At 39.1% G+C, this 22,113-nt stretch overlaps 1 protein-coding gene across 1 annotated transcript in view; it reads right to left on the reverse strand.

Annotated features, from left to right (window-relative positions):
- LOC136885381 (carboxypeptidase B) overlaps positions 1 to 22,113 on the reverse strand; it is a 40,146-nt gene that overhangs the window by 13,280 nt on the left and 4,753 nt on the right. The window contains exons 2-8 of the mRNA XM_067157897.2: positions 21,559 to 21,762; positions 19,827 to 19,911; positions 17,628 to 17,775; positions 14,682 to 14,836; positions 8,417 to 8,507; positions 6,575 to 6,717; positions 1,037 to 1,093 (exon numbers count right to left, since the gene is read on the reverse strand). Of these exons, the coding sequence (XP_067013998.2) occupies positions 1,037 to 1,093; positions 6,575 to 6,717; positions 8,417 to 8,507; positions 14,682 to 14,836; positions 17,628 to 17,775; positions 19,827 to 19,911; positions 21,559 to 21,762 (883 nt within the window). The remainder of the gene's footprint in view (positions 1 to 1,036; positions 1,094 to 6,574; positions 6,718 to 8,416; positions 8,508 to 14,681; positions 14,837 to 17,627; positions 17,776 to 19,826; positions 19,912 to 21,558; positions 21,763 to 22,113) is intronic.

Raw genomic sequence — 22,113 nt, forward strand, 5'->3', positions numbered from 1 at the left:
GTCCTCTCCATTATTCTCCTTCCTAAATAATATTCCGTCCTCTTCTTAATATGGCCAAACCACCTCAGTCTTGTTTCCCTAACTTTTGTTCGTTTTATTGTCGCATTTCTCACTCTATCTCTCCTTGTCAATCCGCACGAATATATCAGTACCTGTTGATCTCTACAACATGTAAGACTATTACCGATATCTTAATTCTTGAAAGCAGTATGTTCTACACTTAATACCGATATATCACTCATCTCAGGGAATAATAAGATATGTCAAAAAATTAAAGTTCTCAGGGGAAGCAATTTTGTTTTAAACAATACGATATCACCGAGTCACCAAATGTTGTCAAACCATTCCTCTTTATATTAAACAGCTTTTTAAATAATGGTTTTGGTTAGATTTTATTTAATTCAAAAAATAAATGAAGTATCTACTTTGGATCGCGAATGAAACTGGCTTGTCCTACAGGCATTATTTCATTATGTGAACCAGTAAAAACCAAAGCGTATAAATTACATTTGTGCATTGTTAGCTAGTAAGATTTAATAGTTCTCTTTAACAGAAGCAGCAATGAAAATTCACTGCCAATAATTCATTTATAGGATGATAATGTTCACGCCCACAATAACCATAGAAAATGTATTACACACATGGCAAACTGATATCTGGTTGAAGCCACTTTTATTAACAATATTCAGAATATTAACAAGATAACTCAACTTATCTAGTTCTTACCGAGGACTGTTTTGTATTTTTTAATAATCTGGAAGTAAAATTTGTCTATTTCTTCAATACTATGACGAAATGGTTTATCTTGTTAGTGTCAAAGAATAGAGAGCATTGACCTTAGTAGGTTACCGCAAAAATGGAAAAAGAAATCACATATCCGATTTTTTCCCGGTATGAGTGATATTACGTTGGGACTAAATCTTAAACTTCTAATAATGTAAAAATATAAGCGCTACTCATGTGGGACTAATTCAAGAGACTAGCCTATTTTCAAAGAGCATATAATTAATTTACCAATAAATCATTTGTTACTTACAAGATCTGCTGCGTCTGCTGGTGGCTCTTCTGTGTAACCCCAGGGATACAATAAAACCTGAGAAATAAAATTAATTTTAATAACAATAATAATAATAATAATAATAATAATAATAATAATAATAATAATAATAATAATAATAATTTCACAGTTAATAACAGCCTATAAGCACGAATTTAGTTTATAAACGCTTAGGCATATAACCTGTTATCATTCGGTCTTCGGAAATAAGCCTGTGTTCTTAACAAGAACTATGGTCTTTTCTACTTCTATACATGCTTCTACATAGAAAATATTGATTGCTGAGTCTAATCATTAACTGCTTAACTCTCCTACTTCTCTTGTTAAAGAACAGGCGTTTTCTTGACGTCTAAAATAAATTCAATATTTCTAGGTGTCATACGACTCTGAGGCTGCTGTTCTGAATGGTCAATGAATATCTGGGGTTCTAGGTGACGAAATACCTCCTCCGCTTCAAAGGTGTCATAGCACAAAAGCGCCTTGGCCTACCAATCGACGCTCCTCACCATCAGACAGCTCCTCAATTGCTCTCATGTAGGCTGAGAGGACCTCAGATCAGCCCTCTGATCCAGCTAAACACACCTAACTTGGTGAAGAATAGACTTCAGAGTGTCTGGGTAGAGGCAGGTGCACTAGATCTACACCACGGGGCCGGGAGTGACAACTAACATGAACCCATATGTCACAGGATCCGCGGTTACACGTGGAATTCGAAACACTGAGATGCAACTTCCCACTACGAAAAGCTTGTTTTTCTAAGCTAACTGGTTAGCATTCTGGTCGTTCGTCCAAAGGGATCTTGGGCTCGACACCCGGCCGGGTTGTGGATTGTAAGTTTCATAGGTTAATTCCTCTGGCAAGGGGTCTCAGGGTGTGCGTGCCATCTTCAGCGTTAGTGCCTCATCCTCACAGATACGCAGGCCACCCATTGGTGTCAACTCGACTTATCTGCACCAGGTCTTGCTCGGGAGGCCCTACCCCCTTATAAACAAGCTGAACGCCCGTTCTTCGCACGGTATAATGCGTTATATTTTATTTATTAATCACAAAATATCGGAATAGAACGCCTGGCGTTTCTTAATTAGTTTATTACAAATTTCCGCCCTCTACCTTTCTGAGGAGTGTGCGATTTAGTGTTATTCCTTTTAGAGAGTTACCCAGTTTCACCCCGTTTATCACAAAACTTTACTTTTCCTAACTAGATTGCCAAGAAGCATCTGTGCCAAATTTCAGCCTTCCAGCTTCGTGGGAAATGTCAGAATTAAATAAGTTCAAATTGGGGCAGTTATCCTAATTTCACCCCATTTATTACAAAACATAGGAACTAACCATCTTCACCTTTCCTAATTAGCTTATAGGAAACACATGTGCGGAACTGCAGCACTTCACCTTCGTGGGAATTGAGTAATTTAGTGATATTGTGTTTAAAGTAGTTACCCCAATTTCACTACCCTTTAACGCAAAACATCGCAATAAAACATCTTTCCTTTCGTTAATCATCTTATAACAAACTTGTGCCAAAATTCAGCCCTATATCGTGGAAAGTGAGTTATTTCATGATATCATATTTAGCGTAGTTACCCCAGTTTCCCCCTGTTTATCACAAATCGAAATAAAACAGTTTTACTTTCCCTAACTAACTCATAAGGAACACCTTGCCAAATTTCAACCCTCTGGCTTCGTGGAAAATGTGAGAATTAGTTATAAGGGAGTGAGTGAATCAGGGTTTTCGCTTCTATATACTTATAGAGATTAAAATCGTATTGCATTGTCTAGGATTCTAACCACAGGTGTCTTGGTAAGAATATACTATGCTGCTCTAGGAACATACCCATAACATCTACGACTCCGAGCTACTGTGTGATAGGTCAATAACTATTCGGAATTGTTTTATGTTACTTGTCATTTCAAGATCACGCTAATGCTGTGGTGTTACTTATCTCATAGATTACTTCGCTGATCTGGATAACGACTTTTGTCAACTTTAAATTGGACATAGTTATATCCTCTTTTTCTGCTATTGAAGGACTGCACAATGAGCATAGATCAAAAAGGAAGTGAAGACTGAGTACTGTGCTCTCGTATGGATGAACAGTCATCACACAAGACTTATTGATACTCAATTGAATTCCTCTATGCGCATAATAACTGGCACGATTCGATCTACGCCAATTCATTGGCTCCCGCTTTTATCTGGAATAATGCCATCTGATTTACGCAGATCCACCGCTCTCATCAAGGAATTCAACAAAGTCTTAAGGAACCCCGATCTACCTCCAAATGGAGATCTACGAACTATCAACCAAAACAGATTACGTTCATGCCATCCAGCTTTACGTAATGCCTCAGACATGGTTGCTAGAGGCTACAACACAACTACAGAGTGGAAAAGACGGTGGGAAGCAGCAACAGAGATGCACTTGCACAGTATGTTCTCGAATGGCAAACTTCCAAGTGGATTCCTGCTACCACGTGAAACATGGACTGTTCTGAACAGAATAAGAACATGCCATGGCAGACGCAGAAACATGTTGTTTAAATGAAACAAGTTGCCGACACTTGCGTGTGACTGCGGAGCTGCACGACAAACCATACGCCACATTGTCAGCGAGTGTGAAACGCGGGCATACACAGGCAGTAAAGTGGACTTTCTGTTGGCAACTCCAGAAGCAATACAGTGGATCAATGATGATGACATTCAATTGTAAGGAGTCTTTTCTTGTTCGTTGTTTTCCTGTTATGTAAATATGTATAGTCACTCCCATAAATATTCGGCCACTGATAAAATCCGTGAAAAAATGATGACAATAACGCAACCATGAGCAGAATGTGAAACAAAATGTGTCCAAGTAATGGAACTACTTGTGGTTACTTAGGCCGAAGAGGAATCACGGAACATTGATGTACAGTATGCTGTAAAAGAAAGGACATGGTTCACATGGGCGAAATGACACGCCTCAAATATATTTGGTCACCCCGAAAGGCCGGGATTGCCGTAGTGTTCATTGACAGAAACAGGGCAGATAACGTTGCAAAACGTCCAGGTCAGTAGTGCGGTGCCGTAAGACACGTCGTGCCGAAATCATTTTCTGCAGTGTTGCGGACTGGTATTAAATGGGGTGCAAAAGACAACACAATATTGCATTTGAAGAACGCCGGCTCGTGATATTCCATTATGCTCGAGGTAAATCGCATAGAAAGATATCGCAGATGTTTAACACAAGCAGAACAACAATTGGAGATAAAATAGACGATTCAGAATGAAGACAGAATTGATTCATTTCCCCAGACAGGCAGACCAAGAAGGCTGAGCGGTTTGTGCTTCGGAATGGGAAACGAAATCCGAAAATGAGTGCCCAGAAACTGGCAGCAACTGTTTTGGAGGAGTGTGGAAAGAAAGTGGGTACTAAAACCGTGTGAAGAGCACTGCGAAGGAACGAGTTCCTTCAGAGAAGAGCTAGTAGGAAACCATACATTAGTGCGGTAAATAAAAACAAGTGTCGAGAGTTCTCAAAACCTGCGTAAACAAACCCAGTGCCTGGTAGGAGGATGTGTTATTTGTTGAGGAGTCAAAGTTCAACGTCTTTGGGTCCGATGGGAAGCAATTGGTGTGGCGGAAACGTCACGAGGAACTGAGGACAAGCAATTTACAAGCAACGGTAAAAAATGGTGGAGGAAGTGCAATGGTGTAGCGATGTGTCGCATCGAACTGGGTTGGTGCACTGAGTTTTATTGAACACATTTTGACAATCAAAAATAAAAGGCGATATGACTATCCTCAGAAACAATTTGCGACAATTTGCGGAAAAATTTGGTACACAGTGTACTTTCCAGTTCTAACAAGATAACGACCCCAAGCACAAGTCATAACTCGTCAGGGAGTGGCTGCTGTACGACTGGCCGAAGAATTTGAAACCACCACAATCACCCGACCTGAACCCCATCAAGAATGTGTGTAGTCGAATGAAGGCAGCTCTGCAATTACCACGGCTAAAGTTCCCTCACAGACTTAAAGAGGAGACTGCTACAAGAATGGGCGGCATTAAGCCCTGATTATATCAAGAAAGTTATCGTCAGTATGCCGAATCGACTGGAATAGGTCCTAAAACATCAAGGTGGACCTACAAAGTACTGAGTGTGTAACAGTGTTGTGAATTATGCGAGTTTATGTTGCTATTTGTATAGTGGCCGAATATTTTTGAGGTGGCACTGGAATTATTTCTTTTATTTAATGTAGGACAGAGGGCGTACTAATGACTGTCAGAATAGTATGCCTTACATCACGATGTTTGTATAACGTTTTATTATGTTTTCCCACGTGATTCGTTGTATTATACGTTATCATTATAGTGTAAGAATAACTACCCAATAAAAGTGTGTGAAAAATCAGAGTGACCGAATATTTATGGGAGTATCTGTGTATAATTTTTTTCTGTATTCAGCTTGATACGCTAAATAAAAGAGGGTCATAAAGCTACAGAAAGATGAAAGAGAATCCTTTAGCTGCAATTAGCTCTACTGCTGTTATAAATGAACATCACCTGATTCGAATTTTCACGTTAAGTTCACAAATAACAAGTACTGTGTCCTACTCCCTAGTTATTGGTTGAGTAGTCCGGAATTTCGAAATCCATCAGGTAATTGTCCATTGTTCGACGTCATACAATTATTATTCTTAGCGAGAGAGTCGCTATCCTGTACATGTATGTGGCTGTAAGCTTCTATTCGGTATAGGTTCAAACCACACTATCGGCAGCCCTAATGATTGGTTTCCGGGTTTACCCCGTTTCAAATTCTGGGGCTGCAGATTAATTACATCGATGGCTGTTTCTTTCCGTACTTTAGCCCTTATCAATGGCATCATCGCCAAAAACCTACATATTTTAGTGCGACATTAAACTACTAGCAAAAAAAAATATTATTTTACTAATTCATTGAGGACTGATACGAAAGTCATGCAATTCTGGCTGCTGTGGTGGAGGAACATGGGTAGAATACATTCACGATGCCCTGCATATCGTAAAAGCGACTAAAAGGGGACCCAGGGGATTTCATCTTGAGAGAGTGGTCTGGCGACCACGGGTTTCCTAACTCAGCCTGGCATTGCTTCCACTTATTTGAGTCAGACTTCTCGTCTTCGTCTTTCCTACCCGACCTCTCTTGTTCTCTTCAGACTCTGATGTCCTTAAGTTTGCGAGGCCTAGTGTGTCTTTCATGTTTACACCCTTCGTGGCCCATCCCATTCTTTTTGCCGACACCTTCATTCTTCGAAGTGGCAGACCTCTTCCATTTTCCTTCTGATTAGTGTTAGGCTAATAAAGGACCACTGCCCCGTTGTACTTCCTCTTACAACAATAATCACCACCACCTATGTGTTGCAGAAAATTTCACCCCACATCTTACGCTGCTAGGAAAGATTTTCAAGTAAAATTATAACCCATAAGATCGCTATCAGTCGTAAAAATGAAATAAAACCATTGCCATAAATAAATTAACAAAATCAATTTAATGACTTACACTTGAACAACTGTGCACACTGATGTACAATTTGATGTTGTCCTTGATGGCCGTTGCAAAATCAGACACAGCCCGAGTCTCAGGTTCACTCAGTGTGGACTTTCCAGGGTAAATCTCCGTGCAAGGATTTGTATCGTTCCATTCTGTAGAACAAACCAGTGACAGTTTTTTTTTTTTTTTTTTTTTTTACAACTTGCTTTATGTCGCACCGACTCAGACAGGTTTTATGGCGACGATGGGATAGGGAAGACCTAGGAGTGGAAAGGAATCGGCCGTGGCCTTAATCAAGGTACAGCCCCAGCATTTGCCTGGTGTGAAAATGGGAAACCACGGAAAACCATCTTCAGGGCTGCCGACAGTGCAGTGAATTTAAGTACGTCGCTTATCGTGCTCGTTAAGATAATACTAATAATATACGTGACTTCGAACTGTTATATATCGTCGCCATAAAATCTATGTGAGTCGGTGCGACGTAAATCAAATTCAAAAAATACAAAAATTGTAATAGACGTAACATTGCTGTTGAGCCTCCATGAATCGGAACCCGTATTCTTATAGGGGTGTACACACCTTCCGATCTGTAGGAGACTATGTATTGCAAATTTAGTAATGTAAAATCGAGGTCGACTCTGCGTTGTATCCGACTGAACGCTTCCAGCGAGAGAAAGCGTCAGTTTTCGTGCGACGGCTATTTCTGTATAACGTCTCTAAATACTAAACTAAAGCAAGGAATTTCATTATGAATAAATCGAATAGTATTGTTCATACTCAAATGATGACATTTGGTGAAGCGGTTATTTATTCGCAGACAACAGCCGGGTGACACAAGAAGATGATGATGAAGAGAAGGAAGAGAAAACTGGAACAGCACTGGGGTAAATACTCTGTATTTCTGGAGTAGCAACCCATATGCGTGATCACTACTTAATGAGTTCATGTAGGGGGGACAGGTAAAGTCACATAGACATGATAGCTAATTAACATACAGATCAAGTACTTTCTCAAACCTTCCGATTATTAAAGATGTTGGAGTAATCACAATGAAATAAGCTTTCATGCACGTACGTGTTCTTCAAAGGTCTCATAAAATACGACGACATCATCAAGATAATGGTATAAGTATTCAAATTTGTTGTCGGAGAAGACCCTACCTAGCAGTCTCGTTAGCACAGCTGCCCCCGTGGGGAGCCCGAAAGGCACACGGTTGTACTCATACAAGTTCCAATCCGTGGCAAAAGCTGTTAGATGTTCTGCTTCTTCAGCTAGAGGGATCCGATTGTACGCCTGATTAAAGTCTAAGATGGTGAAGAACTTAGCTTTCCGGAACCATGAAAAACAGGAGTGAAGGTCGGGAAGAGGCACAGATTGTAACACCACGTTCCGATTTAAAGCAAATGCAAAAGATGGGAAAGATAAATAAGCTTGAGTGGAGCTTTTAAAATTAGGAAAGATCGTAACGTGAAGATAAAGTTAGAATTCAAAAGTAAAGATTGGGGTAGATATTCATTTACGGGACGAGGAGTAACGGATTGGAATAAAGTATCAAGGGAAATGTTCGATAATTTCCAATTTCGTTGAAAATATTCAAGAAAAAACTAGGTAAGCAATTGATAAGGAATCTGCCACGTGGGCGACAGCCGTGGATCTAATAAGATACTGACTTTTCAAATACCAATTCAGGTGTAAATTATGCCATAAAACGCCAAGCAGATCTGAAAATTTCGGTACCATTATGTTAATCCCATATTAACTCTATCGCTGAATGCATTACTCCATGTACTTGCCGTCAGACTACGTACATATAAGGGGGCGAAGATGCTAGCATAAAGAATATTTACTTACCATTCCAGTGGAAAGCGAAATTCCTGTTTCCGTCTACACCGATGCATTCAGGATCTCCGGTGTCGGAACGGGTCTTTCTCCAAAATCTTTCCTGGAACAGTATACAATCAATGAATTATTTACAATTCTTATAATTTATAATTTTTACGGATAATGTTCATTTTAACGGATAATGTCAGCCCGGAGGCTGGTTTGATCCTCAAAGTTCCACCATCAGCTGTCATAGGCGGCCTAGGTGTCACTGAAGAGGCGTACTAGGGGAAATGAGGAGTGAGGTAATTTCTCGTTGCTTTTTTCACAGCCAGAAGTTGCTATTACAAATGGGTATGCCAAGCCCACTAAAATCTACGCACCAACTGACCCTTTGAGCAATATTTTCACACCATTCGTAACAGGAATTGGCTGCATAAGGAATAACATTACTAGCATCACTCACACTTCAGTCACTTTCGTGTTGTCAGAGTCAAGGATGAGGCTGAGGCATGTTAAATAAAGTAACACATTTTTTCCAGCCCATACCAGAAGACAGTGCACTGAGAACACTAGGTCTTTCCAGAAAAAAGAAAGAAAATTAACTTTAAATACATGATACTGTAGGAGGGCGTAAATACGTTATGCAAACATACGTTCCTATAGTGCGGTACGGTAAGGTTCATTTTCCTTTACACGTAAACATAGGAAAATGAACACAGCAAAAATTGTTCCGATGGACTGCACATCCGTATGTAGCTAGAAGACGTGACCAGTCTTAAGGAAAATAATGTATAGGAAGAGCATTTTGGGATAATAGGTTTTGCTCGTGCAGCGACGATATGTGGACCATAGGAATAAATGCATTCTGAGGATAGGCTTGAGTCCTCAGAACTGAATGACTGAGAATAATATGGAATAATGGCTTGGTTACGTCGAGATATGTTTGTGAAGTGATCATAGAGAGGTGTCTAATGAAGGTTATTATATGAGATTATGATATGATCTACGTTAAGGCTTTGAAAGCATAGTTTAGATTATGGTAATGGTGTAATGCGCGTGTATTAGCACCGCGAGATTGTTTTGGCTTTATAATTGATTTCACGTAGGCAAAGGTAAGGGATCCTTGCTTATGAGCCTAATGGCAATTAACTACCCAGCTTCATTGTGATGATACGACTGCTGTTATGGAATCTTCCGAGAAAATCGCATGAAAATATATAGGTCATCTGTCATCGTTACTACATTAACGTGTGTAGGAATACTGCAAATTGAATTATGTACTGTAATAGGATTTATGGAGTAGTATACATGATTTTTCAGACTTATTCATATTATAGTGTTCATTTAGTGAAGAGCTGTTCATCGAGAAGCCGGAGATTCTTACGTAGACCCGTGTATCGACCCCGTTGCATGATTTTGTGATTGCTTGGTGGACGCTTTGTTAGTTCCATGTTAGATTGCGTATTATGTGCGTCTTTCCTGCACGATCCTGTTGTAGATGGTATGATATTATCATTGATCTTCTTCATTTACAACCAGCGGTGGAGCTGAAGTCAATCGATTATGTCTCTTTGTTGTTCTATAACAGGTTCTCTACAGCGTTATATATATTTGTCTTGTTATTGTTTTGCTATCAAGTTAATTTTATCTCAGTGTGTTTAACTGATAGTTGTGAAGTTTGCAATATAATTTCAAAAAGAGAAAAGTGTGAGTAAAGGACGAACGTAGAAACCAACGAAAGGAAATAATGATGTTAGATTTACTGTTAGTCCGCCTCTTTGGTGTAGTGGTTAGTGTGCTTAGCTGCTATCTCCGGAGGCCCGGTTTGATTCCCGTCTCTGCCACGAAATTTGAAAAGCGGTACGAGAGCGGGAACGGGGTCCATTCAACCTCTGGAGGTCAGACGAGTAGTGAGGGGTTCGATTCCCACCTCGGCCATCCTGGAAGTGGTTTTCCGTGGTTTCCCACTTCCCCTCCAAGCAAAAGCCGAGATGGAACCTAACTTAAGGCCATGGCCGCTTTCTTTCCCTCTTCCTTGTCTATCCATTCTGATCTTTCCATCCCCTTCCCCACCACAAGGCCCCTGTTCAGCACAGCAAGTGAGGCTGCCTGAACGAGATACTGGTCCTCCGACCTAAAGTCTCACGCTCCAGGACACTGCCCTTGAGGCGGTAGATGTGGGAACCCTTGCTGAGTCCGAGGGAAAAACCAACCGTGGAGGGTAAACGGATTAAGAAAGAAAGAATGATTTACTGTTCACGTTAGGTGCCTGTTCACATCCACGACACTAGTTCTGTAATTAATATCATTTAAACTCTATTGCTTCATATCATGATTTGAGATATAACATTGTAATTCTGCATTCTAACGTCAGTTAGAAACATATGCAAAGAGACAATGTTGTGGTACAGGGCAGATATCATTGTTTACGTTAAACTACGTTGTTTACAATGTTTATGTCGAACTCGTGTATTATTTAAATACCACAGCAACGCCATAAATCGTATTACGAAAGGATGTAAAACCCTTTGTTTCGAATGTTGCATACTTAATTGTCCACCTTCGTTATATTATTTACAAATAATTTTTTTTAAACCAAACCCTATGGCACTACAGCCCTTGAAGGGCTTTGGCCTACCAAGCGACCGCTGCTCAGCCCAAAGGCCTGCAGATTACGAGGTGTCGTGTGGTCAGCACGACGAATCCTCTCGGCCGTTATTCTTGGCTTCCTAGACCGGGGCCGCTATCTCACCGACAGATAGCTCCTCAATTCTAATCACGTAGGCTTAGTGGACCTCTAGCCAGCCCTCAGGTCCAGGTAAAAATCCCTGACCTGGCCAGGAATCGAACCCGGGGCCTCCGTGTAAGAGGCAGGCACGCTACCCCTACACTCTATACCAAATGATTTTACTTCCATTAAATTTGGATCAATATTTCGTGAAACTTTATCGTGCGTTATCATTGTCATTCTTAGTAGTTCCATTATTCTACCCTATGTGTGATAATTATGCATCGTTTGAAACTGAAATACTTCATAAATGAAGTACCCGGGAGCCAGTCCGACACCTGAACGACCTGAAGAGGACTCACAGCGTTTTCAACTGACTCAAGTTTTGGCTAAAAAGGAACACAAAAACGTTACATAAAAAGAAATTGATAAAATGATGAGATGCATTAGGTCGTAAACAGAAGTAATTGTTACACGTATTTCTTGGTTATCGTATTTGTTAATCTGTTTGTTACGTGTTTACTCCAGAATTGCATCGATCAGATGAAACATTATTTATTTAGTGTGAACTAATTTTACAACTTGATAAAGTCAACATCAGGGGCTGGAAGACAAAGCGCCTAATACCATGCATTAAGAAGAATCGTTCTAATTAGCCACTACCGGTACACCAAACTTTCAAGTTCCATATTGCCATTATGCAAATATTTTGTTAAAATAAGGTCCACTGAACAACAACTAGAGAAAAACTTTTCCAGTCCCACTAGACCTGTAATTGACATAACCATCTTTTCCTAACAAGAGTCGTCTCTCCAATCTTTCACAACAGTTCAACCAAGAACATTTTTTTTAATTAAATTCTTTACATAGTTTTAATGAACAGGATATTATCGTGTCTCAACATGCATCAGTGGTTTTTAATGTGTATAATTTTGTTTTCAACGTTCCACAATGTGTGTGGCCAATAATATTTTTTTATAATTCTAGCTGAAGATGGCTTTAATAGGGACTGGGAGGGTCACTAGTTTCAACACGCCTGTTTAATGCGAATAGCCTCAGTCAAGTATTGAATAGATATACCCTTATAATAAATTATTTCTTCTTCTTCTTCTTCTTCTTCTTCTTCTTCTTCTTCTTCTTCTTCTTCTTGATCTCCACATCCTTACATGATTGGTGGGCAGTATTCTCTCCAGTGCTCACACCTTTACAGTTATTTCTAATTATTTCTAACTATGTTGTATATAAGACTGTGAACTAACTTATCAGGCTTGTCGCCTGGTAATAGCTAATTATATAGCCCGAGCATGCACTCCTCATCATATCGTACCAGTAGGTGCATGTCCTTATGTAAGTCGAAAAACCACGTGGGCTAACTTCTGCCCTAAATTTCCTAAATCTACTGGATTGGTACCATTATGTTGGGCGAAATAATCTGCATTCAGTTATACGTTATGAGACGGAATTTACATTCAGAAGTTGATATGAAGCACATTTAAAAAATCTTACATGTTCTACGCTGCCCATTCATGTCGGATGTAGAAAACAGTGTAGTTCCTTTTAAAACAAATTTAGCCCTGTATTACTATTAACAAAATTGGAAACATAAAGTCCATATCTTTAATGGTTCACAAGGTATTTGAAGTGGACATTTTAGGTGAATAAGCACGCATTTATGACAAAACAGAATTTTGTCTTAACTTCTTGCATATTAAACAGAACTTTCCATAAATTCACACAAACATGTTATTTTCTTAATGCTGCTTTTAAAACATTCGCAAATAAATAGGCTACGTATGATACTAATTTAATAAAACTGTTAAAATATACAGAGTGAAAAATGTTCAAGCATCGTCGCCATAAGACCTACCTGTGCCGGTGCGACATAAAGCAACTAGAAAAAATGTTCAAACATTTAAGACGACCTGATAATGTAACACTCCAATAGGCCTATACCAAAACTGCATCTTCCTTCGGGGTAAAAATAATACATCAAATTTCCCATCGCAATACGAGCATAGGAAACGAAAATTGTACGGGTAGTCTGCATTCAATATCATCCTAAACCAAAGAATAAGAACAAAACTATTCGTGCCAACAAACTGAAAATATTTTTGTCATCGTCGTCGATTCCAATAGGTAACCATTATTGCATCACTCATATTACACCTAAGACATTCAAGATGCTTGGATCCCATGTCATTATCTAACGACCGAGGGAGTTGACAGTGTGGTTATGAGGGCGCATCTATGAGCTTGTATTCGGGAGATAGTGGGTTTCAACCCCACTGTCGGCAGCCCTGAAGATGGTTTTTCGTGGTTTCCTGTTTTCATACCAGACAAATGCTGGGGCTGTACGGTACATTAATTAAGGCCATGGCCGTCTCCTTACCACTCCTAGGCGTCTCATATCCCATCGTCAAGATATATCTGTGTCAATGCGATGTAAAGCCAATTGTAAAATACAAGAGAGTATCTGATATGTTTATTTCCAACATGACCTTCACCTATTTATTTTGAAGGATCTCCCATCCACAATATTCCTCCAATCCAAAGCAAATTGTTATACTGCAACTCAACCGTCTTCATCAGAGCGCAAGCCATAGATGATTACAAAAGAGACCACCACCCATCAGCCCTACTATGCACAAAAACCGAACCCCTCAAAAAGCTTCTATTCACAGACATCACACAGTTCGACTAGACATTCCCCATCGAACATTTCAATCTTCTTTGGTCCGTCCTGAAGAGATATTCATGTTAATACCATAGGCTATTCCACGCATGTGTAATCGACAGACCAACCAAATGCTGTATCCAAACTTGGATACTGGCGACTAAATAATATTGCCTTAAGCCAAGCCAGACACCACTAACGAGGCATCCTACGCCTAAATTTGCATATGGCAGGTTGGTCAGTTCCCTTCTGCTTCCGTATGAGGCGGCTAAAAGGGGCCCCAATGGCTTTGAACATTGGAGCGTGGGCTGGCGACCACAGAGCCCTTAGCTGAGTCCTGGTATTGCTTCCACTTACTTATGCCAGGCTCCTCACTTTCATCTATTATATCCGACCTCTATTTGTCAATTCTTGTTCTTTTTCGACCCCGACGCTTTTGGGTTTCCAAAGGCTACGGAGTCTTTCATTTTCACGCCCTTCGTAGCCCTTGTCTTCCTTTGGCCGATACCTTCATTTTTCAAAGTGTCGGTTCCCTTCCAATTTTCTCTCTGATTAGTATATACAGAGGATTGTTACCTAGTTTTACTTCTTCTTAAAACATAATCACCACCACCACCTTTCCACTTCTCCTTTAGATAACATCACGTGACTATCCACCAAAGTACTAACCAAACATCTATATATTTTTTCAAGATATCGTAAGATCCAGGTTTTGAACATGGCTTACATACACATTCAGACCATAATATTTTATAATAATAATAATAATAATAATAATAATAATAATAATAATAATAATAATAATAATAATAATAATAAAAGTGTAAACTTTATGGAGTATATTTAACTTTTTATTTTACATTAATCAGCCACAAAATACTTAAGTATACCTTTTGGGTATATTCGTATCCATCGACGTTCAGCACGGGGATGACATACCAGTCTACATTATCCACCAGTTCACGGTTGGCTGTGTAGTTTTCTGTCAGCTGATTGATGATATAGGTAGTCACAGCAGGAGCCAACCATTCTCTGGCATGAACAGCTAAAACAAAGCAAAATACCACGAGTGTCATTTACGTTAACTAAATCCTGATTTAATTTATTTTCAATAAATTGTATAAAGGTGAACCTCCACGTCTCGCTTATAAAAACAATAGTACCAAGATCCTAACAGAATGGTGTTTCAGAGAGTTTTAAGTATGAGAGGGAACTTAGCAGAGAGCTATCTTTCCACCGTCCATTAAAGCAGTAGCGATTCCTGAGGAAGCAAAAGCGATTTTCTATCCCTCTCACCCTGGTCAGTAACAAATTATTATCAAAGAAGGTTTTCTCTTTCCCAACTGGGGCATCCTGGAAGAATATCCGACCACGTTTGAGACCATGCTCGTTGTAATTGCCTCATACATCATTTACTGTCCGGCTCCATGGCTAAATGGTTAGCCTGCTGGCCTTTGGTCACAGGGGTCCTGGGTTCGATTCCCGGCAGGGTCGGGAATTTTAACCATAATTGGTTAATTCCGCTGACACTGGGGCTGGGTGTATGTGTCGTCTTCATCATCATTTCATCCTCATCTCGACGCGCAGGTCGCCTACGGTGTCAAATCAAAAGACCTGCATCTGGCGAGCCGAACTTGTCCTCGGACACTCCCGGCGCTAAAAGCCATACGCCATTTCATTTTTTTTCATCATTTACTGATATTTTATTTTCTTGGATGTGTTCACGACAAATGTCTCTGAATACTGGGGTGGGTTGAGAGACAGCTCCGTAGGTATTCCTGTTTAACTGTTGTGCACTATCCTCAACCTGAACAGAACATTCGTTCAACGATATTCCATCTCCATCTGAACTTTTACATCATGAGCGCCAAACTGTCCTTGAGCTTCTTTGAAAACACTACTTGGTAAAACATCAGAATGATTATGAATAACTCATGAATTCTTTTTCGAAGAGTCTGAGTGGGTAGCTTCTTCTATGGTAATATTGTTAATGTTTAAAAAAGCAGTTTAGAAAAATCAATTCAATTAATTTTCACGTCTTCTTCACGCCAGCATGGCTGGCACAAATTTTTCCTGCTTTCTCCTTAGGAACTTTTTTCACATGAAAGAATGGGAGAACTTCGCAATTTAGCACCATCCTTGCAAAGATATCGAATTTGTATAAATGAAAAATGGTCGTGAGTATCGTTTTCAGGAGACTGTTCACCTTGTCAATAATATCTGCAGTTGCGAAATATATCCTTCGGCCGTTCTCAAGATGGACAGTAAAATGTAAGACAGGAGGAAACTGCTCGTAGATGGCGAAGTAAAATATCTGCCAAGCAGCTTCTGAGCTGTTGATGTAGCGGCCAGTCTCGTACCTTGATACCCCATCCAGCTCGTTATCCATATTCTCCACTGTAAAAACCGCCTGGTCTGAGCATTTATATACATAGTTTACAAAGCGGCAGAACACAACATTGCAGTGTGTCATGAATGTACGAGAAAGGACGGGGTTGTGGGGCATTACCCACAGATCATCCAATTCGTTCCCGTTGGCATTGACGATGAAGCCAATTCCACTTGGAGAGCGTTTGCGATACTGAGGATAACCAGTCTTATCAGTTAACATGTTGCTGATGAGGGGTCGGGGATATATCATGCTGCAGAATGCATTCATCATGCAGGAAGAGTTCCAGGTTTAATTGCCACATGGACCGTGTGTCATTGGCGACTTAACTCTCTCATGAAGGAAAATGTCGAGTTTGGGATCAGAAATTGCTGCACTTATTATTTGATCAATTATGTGTAAGGTTTGATTCTGTCCTGTAGCCACAACAGGATGTGTACATGAGAAAGATCTCTCTTCTGACATTCCATGGAGAACATAAGGTACATTATCAATGTTTGGTTCGCGAGATCTTGGTTGTGCTTCATTTTTACGAATTCTATGGCTATTCTCTCTTTCTCTAGCTGATATTTCCTGTCTTCAAAGAGTTGGACGTCCTTCTCATTCTCTTCTCTTTCAAGTTAAAAGAAGATGATTATATTTTCTCTTAAAATGTTCATCATAACGTTTATCGAGGTGTCTTTGGTGGTCATGTTTGAAAAAGCAGTTTAGAAAAATCAATTCATTTAATTTTTACGCCTTGTATGAACCTTCCCTTTCGTTGTAGATTGGCAGTGGAATAAATTCATAACATCCTTTGTCGGTGACTAGTGACTAAAATGGACAACCTCTTTGGAAGTCTCAATTTCGGAGTTTGAGATGATAACCATGAGTCCCTTTACTGGTCTGCAGTTGTTTTTGCTTATTAGTGCTAATTTCACAATTTTCATTTTTCCTATCCAAAATCTGTTGGTCAATTTTCGGCCCCGATGGTATCAGGCTTGTGAAGCATGTGTTTTCAGTCTTATTTTATTATCTCTCTTTCTTTGCCGTTTCCTTTATTCTTTGAAGGATTCGACCTCTTCCTCTTTCCTTTCTAATTAGTGTTAAGAGGGGATAGTTATCAAACTCTACTTTCCCTTAAAACGACAATCACCATCACCAGGCAGCTAAAGTCGACTACTTATATCTAAAATATCGTTTAGTGGTTGTTTCTGTGTTGTCTTAGAAACAGCACTTGTCAGCCATATAAGAATTCAAGTGCAGTATCCACAGAAAGAATGTAACTGTGTAATAGTTCCAATGCAGTGTACCTTCTGTAAAGTCGTGAAGTTTCGGAAAGTCTCGCCACAAAAGTAGGTAGACTTGTAATAAACCAAATGTTTGAAATATCTAGCATATAAGGGCTCTGAATACCTAAAAATATTAGGATACAATAGTTTATATATTAATGATGTAAACTACTAACTTCCTTCAACGAAGATGGCGGGTTTGTTTCCACCTCCTGACGAGATCTTGATAAGGTTGACTGGACGTCCCTCTGTGCTGTTTCCGATACTTTGGACTGAGACAAGGTCAGGGTACTGCTTCGCTAAGTCATCAAGGTAGGCATTAATCTGAAAAGCAGTCAAATATAAGATTAGATATGAAAAGTTATTATCATTAAATTCACTTCAGTATTTATAGCAGGTTGCTGTTTCACATTGTCATTGTCCATTGGTTACCTGGTGGTCATGATCGTTAAGGCGTTAAGATTTTAAGTAGTATGATACCATGGTTAGCCGGTTCGAGTTCCAATGGAAGGAAAATATTTCACCATCAGAATGTTGGCCGACAGGGTAGGAGCGATGTTGGTATACAATTTCTAACCACTAGATTGTGTGTCAAAATCCTATACTCATTTCCAAACTTCTTCGGGCTCTTCATATGGTATGAGTGTATACGACACTGTTGATGGTGATTTATCCATCGAGTGGAGATGTTAAGCATCAAGCGAATCCCCTTGTTGTTACTCGATAGAAGTAGGCTATGTGCCGACACCTAGTTTCACCCTCTGGGTACCTCAGTGTCATCATCTCAGGTCGCCCAAGGGAATCAAATATAAAGATCTGCACCAGGCAAAACGAACATATCCTCAGTTAGGGCTTACTCACAGCACTAAATGTATGTTATACTGTTTGAAAACCGAATACATGGAGAAAGTGCTGAGAAGTATATTATATTACAACAGAGCTTCTTTCAGGTATATGATTTCACCTTCAGACTATTTAAGTGACAAATGAATTTTTTGAGTCATGTTTTGTATAATGCTGCCGTACAAGCACCACATACCAGGATTTTTTGCTGGCTCCGAAGAATAGGTCATCTGAGTTTTTTAGGTTTACGATACTAGTTTAGCGAGTATTTAAGTACAACCTATAATTTCGCCAAATATTTCAATATACAGCGTACAAGCTCTTCTCTTCAGTTGTAGATTCAGGACCCTCCCGTTAGGTAGCAAGTTCCAGTAGTTTGTCTATAGTAACAGTGAGAACACTCAAACGGCGAAAAAAATCTCCTTTTAAGCGGGGGTCCAACGATGTTGCGATAGAACATATTTCTTTCCCCTCAAAGTCTTTGTACCGCATATTAATTATTGCATCCAGCAATGGCTTTCTTACTGTCACAATTCCTAATCCACCGTGTGGTAGCTGCTGAAGATAAGATTTCAATTGTTCACAATTGGGATTATCTCGGACATTGTCACTGTAGAAGAACTTAGGGCGACTACTTCTTGATCAATAATGCTTTTTGATTCGCTTCGTCCATTGGAAAGAAACAAAGGCATATTACCACCGGACATGCGACAAAGACTAGTCCAGACTTTAATCGTTCCTGTCCTCGACTACCGTGAAGTAATCCCTGTTGATGAAACTAAGGAACAAACGATGAAACTGCAGTGAACTTTGAACTGTTGCATCACATTAATTTTTAACTTGAGCTATGGCGTGCATGTAACTTCTTACTATCAATAACTTGACGAACTAAAACCTAAGAAAATACGTTAATATCACATACTTGAATTAATACATAAACTACTACATAACAACTCGCCTCAGTGCATTTCCTCTAAATTTCACTTTTTCACCTTCTTTCATAACTGTTACACTCGCGCTAGCGCTAGCCTTGATATTCCTCTTCACCATTTGTCTACGTATAACAATTACTGTGCCCGGTTCCATACTTTGAAATTCCTTACCAGTTAGTGTCAGGGACAGTAATTCATAAACCAAATTCAAAAGGACTTGACGAAATTACCTGTCGAAAGCTGACGTGTGCACTGCACTGTAAAGCTGAGTGTGTGAATGGCGAAGAACTGCGAGGGTTTCTCTTGCATATTTAGACCTAGTCCATAGTTGTTCAATATGTGTATTTATTTTTATTGTGTGTGTGTAACATTATTTTATATTGGTTAATGTATATTACCCTATTTGAATTGTTTTATACATGTAAGAGTGAGAGTGTTAGTATAACGCAACTCTGCTAGACCTATATTATACGTTAATGTATCTGCAGGTAAGTGTTGTAAATACAGTTAAGTGTAAATGAGGGCTAGGTGCCCTAACTTCGCCACTTGAAAGAAGCCAAATAAATAAAAATAAAATAATCTTCTGTAATATATACTGACCTCTGACAGTGTGTTATACTTGTTGAAAGAGATAGATCTTCCTTGGTGCAGCGGATAATATTTCTTCTGGTCCTCATCCAATTGCCTGTGAATATAAGCAATGAATACATTATTCTTGTATATTTAATTTTCTGAAGTACGGCCACTTCTCTTCAAAATGTAATTTATTTATTACAAGAATGACTAAAGTGTTATCATTCTAAAATTTAAACTAGTTAATATCAGACAGCCTAATTGAAATATAGCTTGGAAAAAATACATATAAAAGTAATTTCAAACATAATTTCATTATAAAAATAAATTAAGATTACAAATTGACGTTTATCATAGGTACCTAAGGCTTTGAAATTTGTAAACATTTCCAAAATATTAATTGTTTAAGCGATATACATTTAATTCAATATGTAGGAAGAAGCTGATATTTGAGACACTTGATTTTTTCCATCACATTTCAGCTATATTTCGTTAAATTGTAGGTCTGTAAGTATTCACAGAAGCTAAACTATTGATATTACTAAGTGAATTACTATTATATTTTAAGGGCCAGGGGATAAAGTAGGTAAGTCAACTTCCTTCATAACTCAGAAGAACGAAATTTTAATTTCAAAAAGTTACTAGGTAAACAAATAAAATGTTACAAAATCATATGCTTTGAATAACTGAAGTTAGAATTGTAGTAAACTGAATTAAGCTTGTTCCGTTGCCCAGTATATCAACGCTAAATCGATTACGACAGAAAATTGGCTTACCTGATTTTCCCTCTGATACTTCATTTAAGACAGGGATTTGTACATACATGAAAGAAACAGAGCGAAACAAATAGTCGTTGAATCCAAAAAGAAGTCGTTGGAAGATTTTGGTAATATCCTGGAAAGGCTAGGTCAAGCAGCAGGGAAACCTTTCTGGACAGTAATCAAGAATCTTAGGAAGGGAGGGGAAAAGGAAATGAACAGTGTTTTGAGTAATTCAGGTGAACTCATAATAGATCCCAGGGAATCTCTGGAGAGGTGGAGGGAATATTTTGAACATCTTCTCAATGTAAAAGGAAATCTTCCTGGTGATCTTGCGAACAGCCAAGTTCATGGGGAGGAGGAAAATGTTGGTAGTGAAATTACGCTTGAAGAAGTGGAAAGGATGGGAAATAAACACCATTGTCATAAAGCAGCAGGAATAGATGAAATTAGACCTGAAATGGTGAAGTATAGTGGGAAGATAGGGATGAAATGGCTTCATAGAGTAGTAATATTAGCATGGAGTGTTGGTAAGGTACCTTCAGATTGGACATAAGCAGTAATTGCTCCTATCTATAAGCAAGGGAAAGGAAGGATTGCAACAACTATTGAGGTATCTCATTGGTTAGTATACCAGGCAAAGTATTCACTGGCATCTTGGAAGGGAGGGTGCGATCAGTCGTTGAGAAGAAGTTGGATGAAAACCAGCGTGGTTTCCGACCACAGAGAGGCTGTCAGGATCGGATTTTCAGTATGCGCCTGGTAATTGAAAAATGCTACGAGTGGAGTAGGCAGTTGTGTTTATGTTTCGTAGATCTAGAGAAAGCATATGACAGGGTACCGAGGGAAAAGATATTCGCCATACTGGGGGACTATGGAATTAAAGGTAGATTATTAAAATCAAGCAAAGGCATTTATGTTGACAATTGGGCTTCAGTGAGAATTTATATTTTATATATATTATTTATATTTGTTATGAACTTTCTTTCTCTAGTTCTTACCTTTGGAGATCATCCAACAGCACACTGAAGGAAATTTTCTCTGAAATAAGGACACGTTTCACTTCTTCAAATTTTTTAGGAGCCACAAGAATCCGAGCCGGTCGTCCTAGTCGTGGCCCCGACAGGAAGTCCCAAATTTTAGAATGAGGATACAGAGTTTTCAGAGCATTCGTATCAAGTACTTCCGTTTCAACAATCTTATACCTGTAAGAATGTATTCCAAAGACAGTCAATTATATTTAAGAAAGCACACGTACATGTATACATAAATAAACTGTACATAGCCTATAGTAACACTGTGTGGTGGGCATACATATCGACGTTGGGCCTCGAAATACCGTTGTGACAATACTGAGGGGAGAAATATTGACCCGCAGCACATGTAACACTTAAAACGAAAATTCGTTGATATAGTTCATGAAATACTAAACCATAGATGACAAAACCTTTCTGGCCAGTTCTAAGCTGAAATATTAACACATAGCGGTTTTCTATGAGCAACGACGATGTACTCGAATATACCTAAAAAGGGGAAAACGTATTAGTTACTGGCGT

The sequence above is a fragment of the Anabrus simplex genome, chromosome 1 (genome assembly GCF_040414725.1).
Source record: "Anabrus simplex isolate iqAnaSimp1 chromosome 1, ASM4041472v1, whole genome shotgun sequence".
NCBI lineage: Eukaryota > Metazoa > Arthropoda > Insecta > Orthoptera > Tettigoniidae > Anabrus > Anabrus simplex.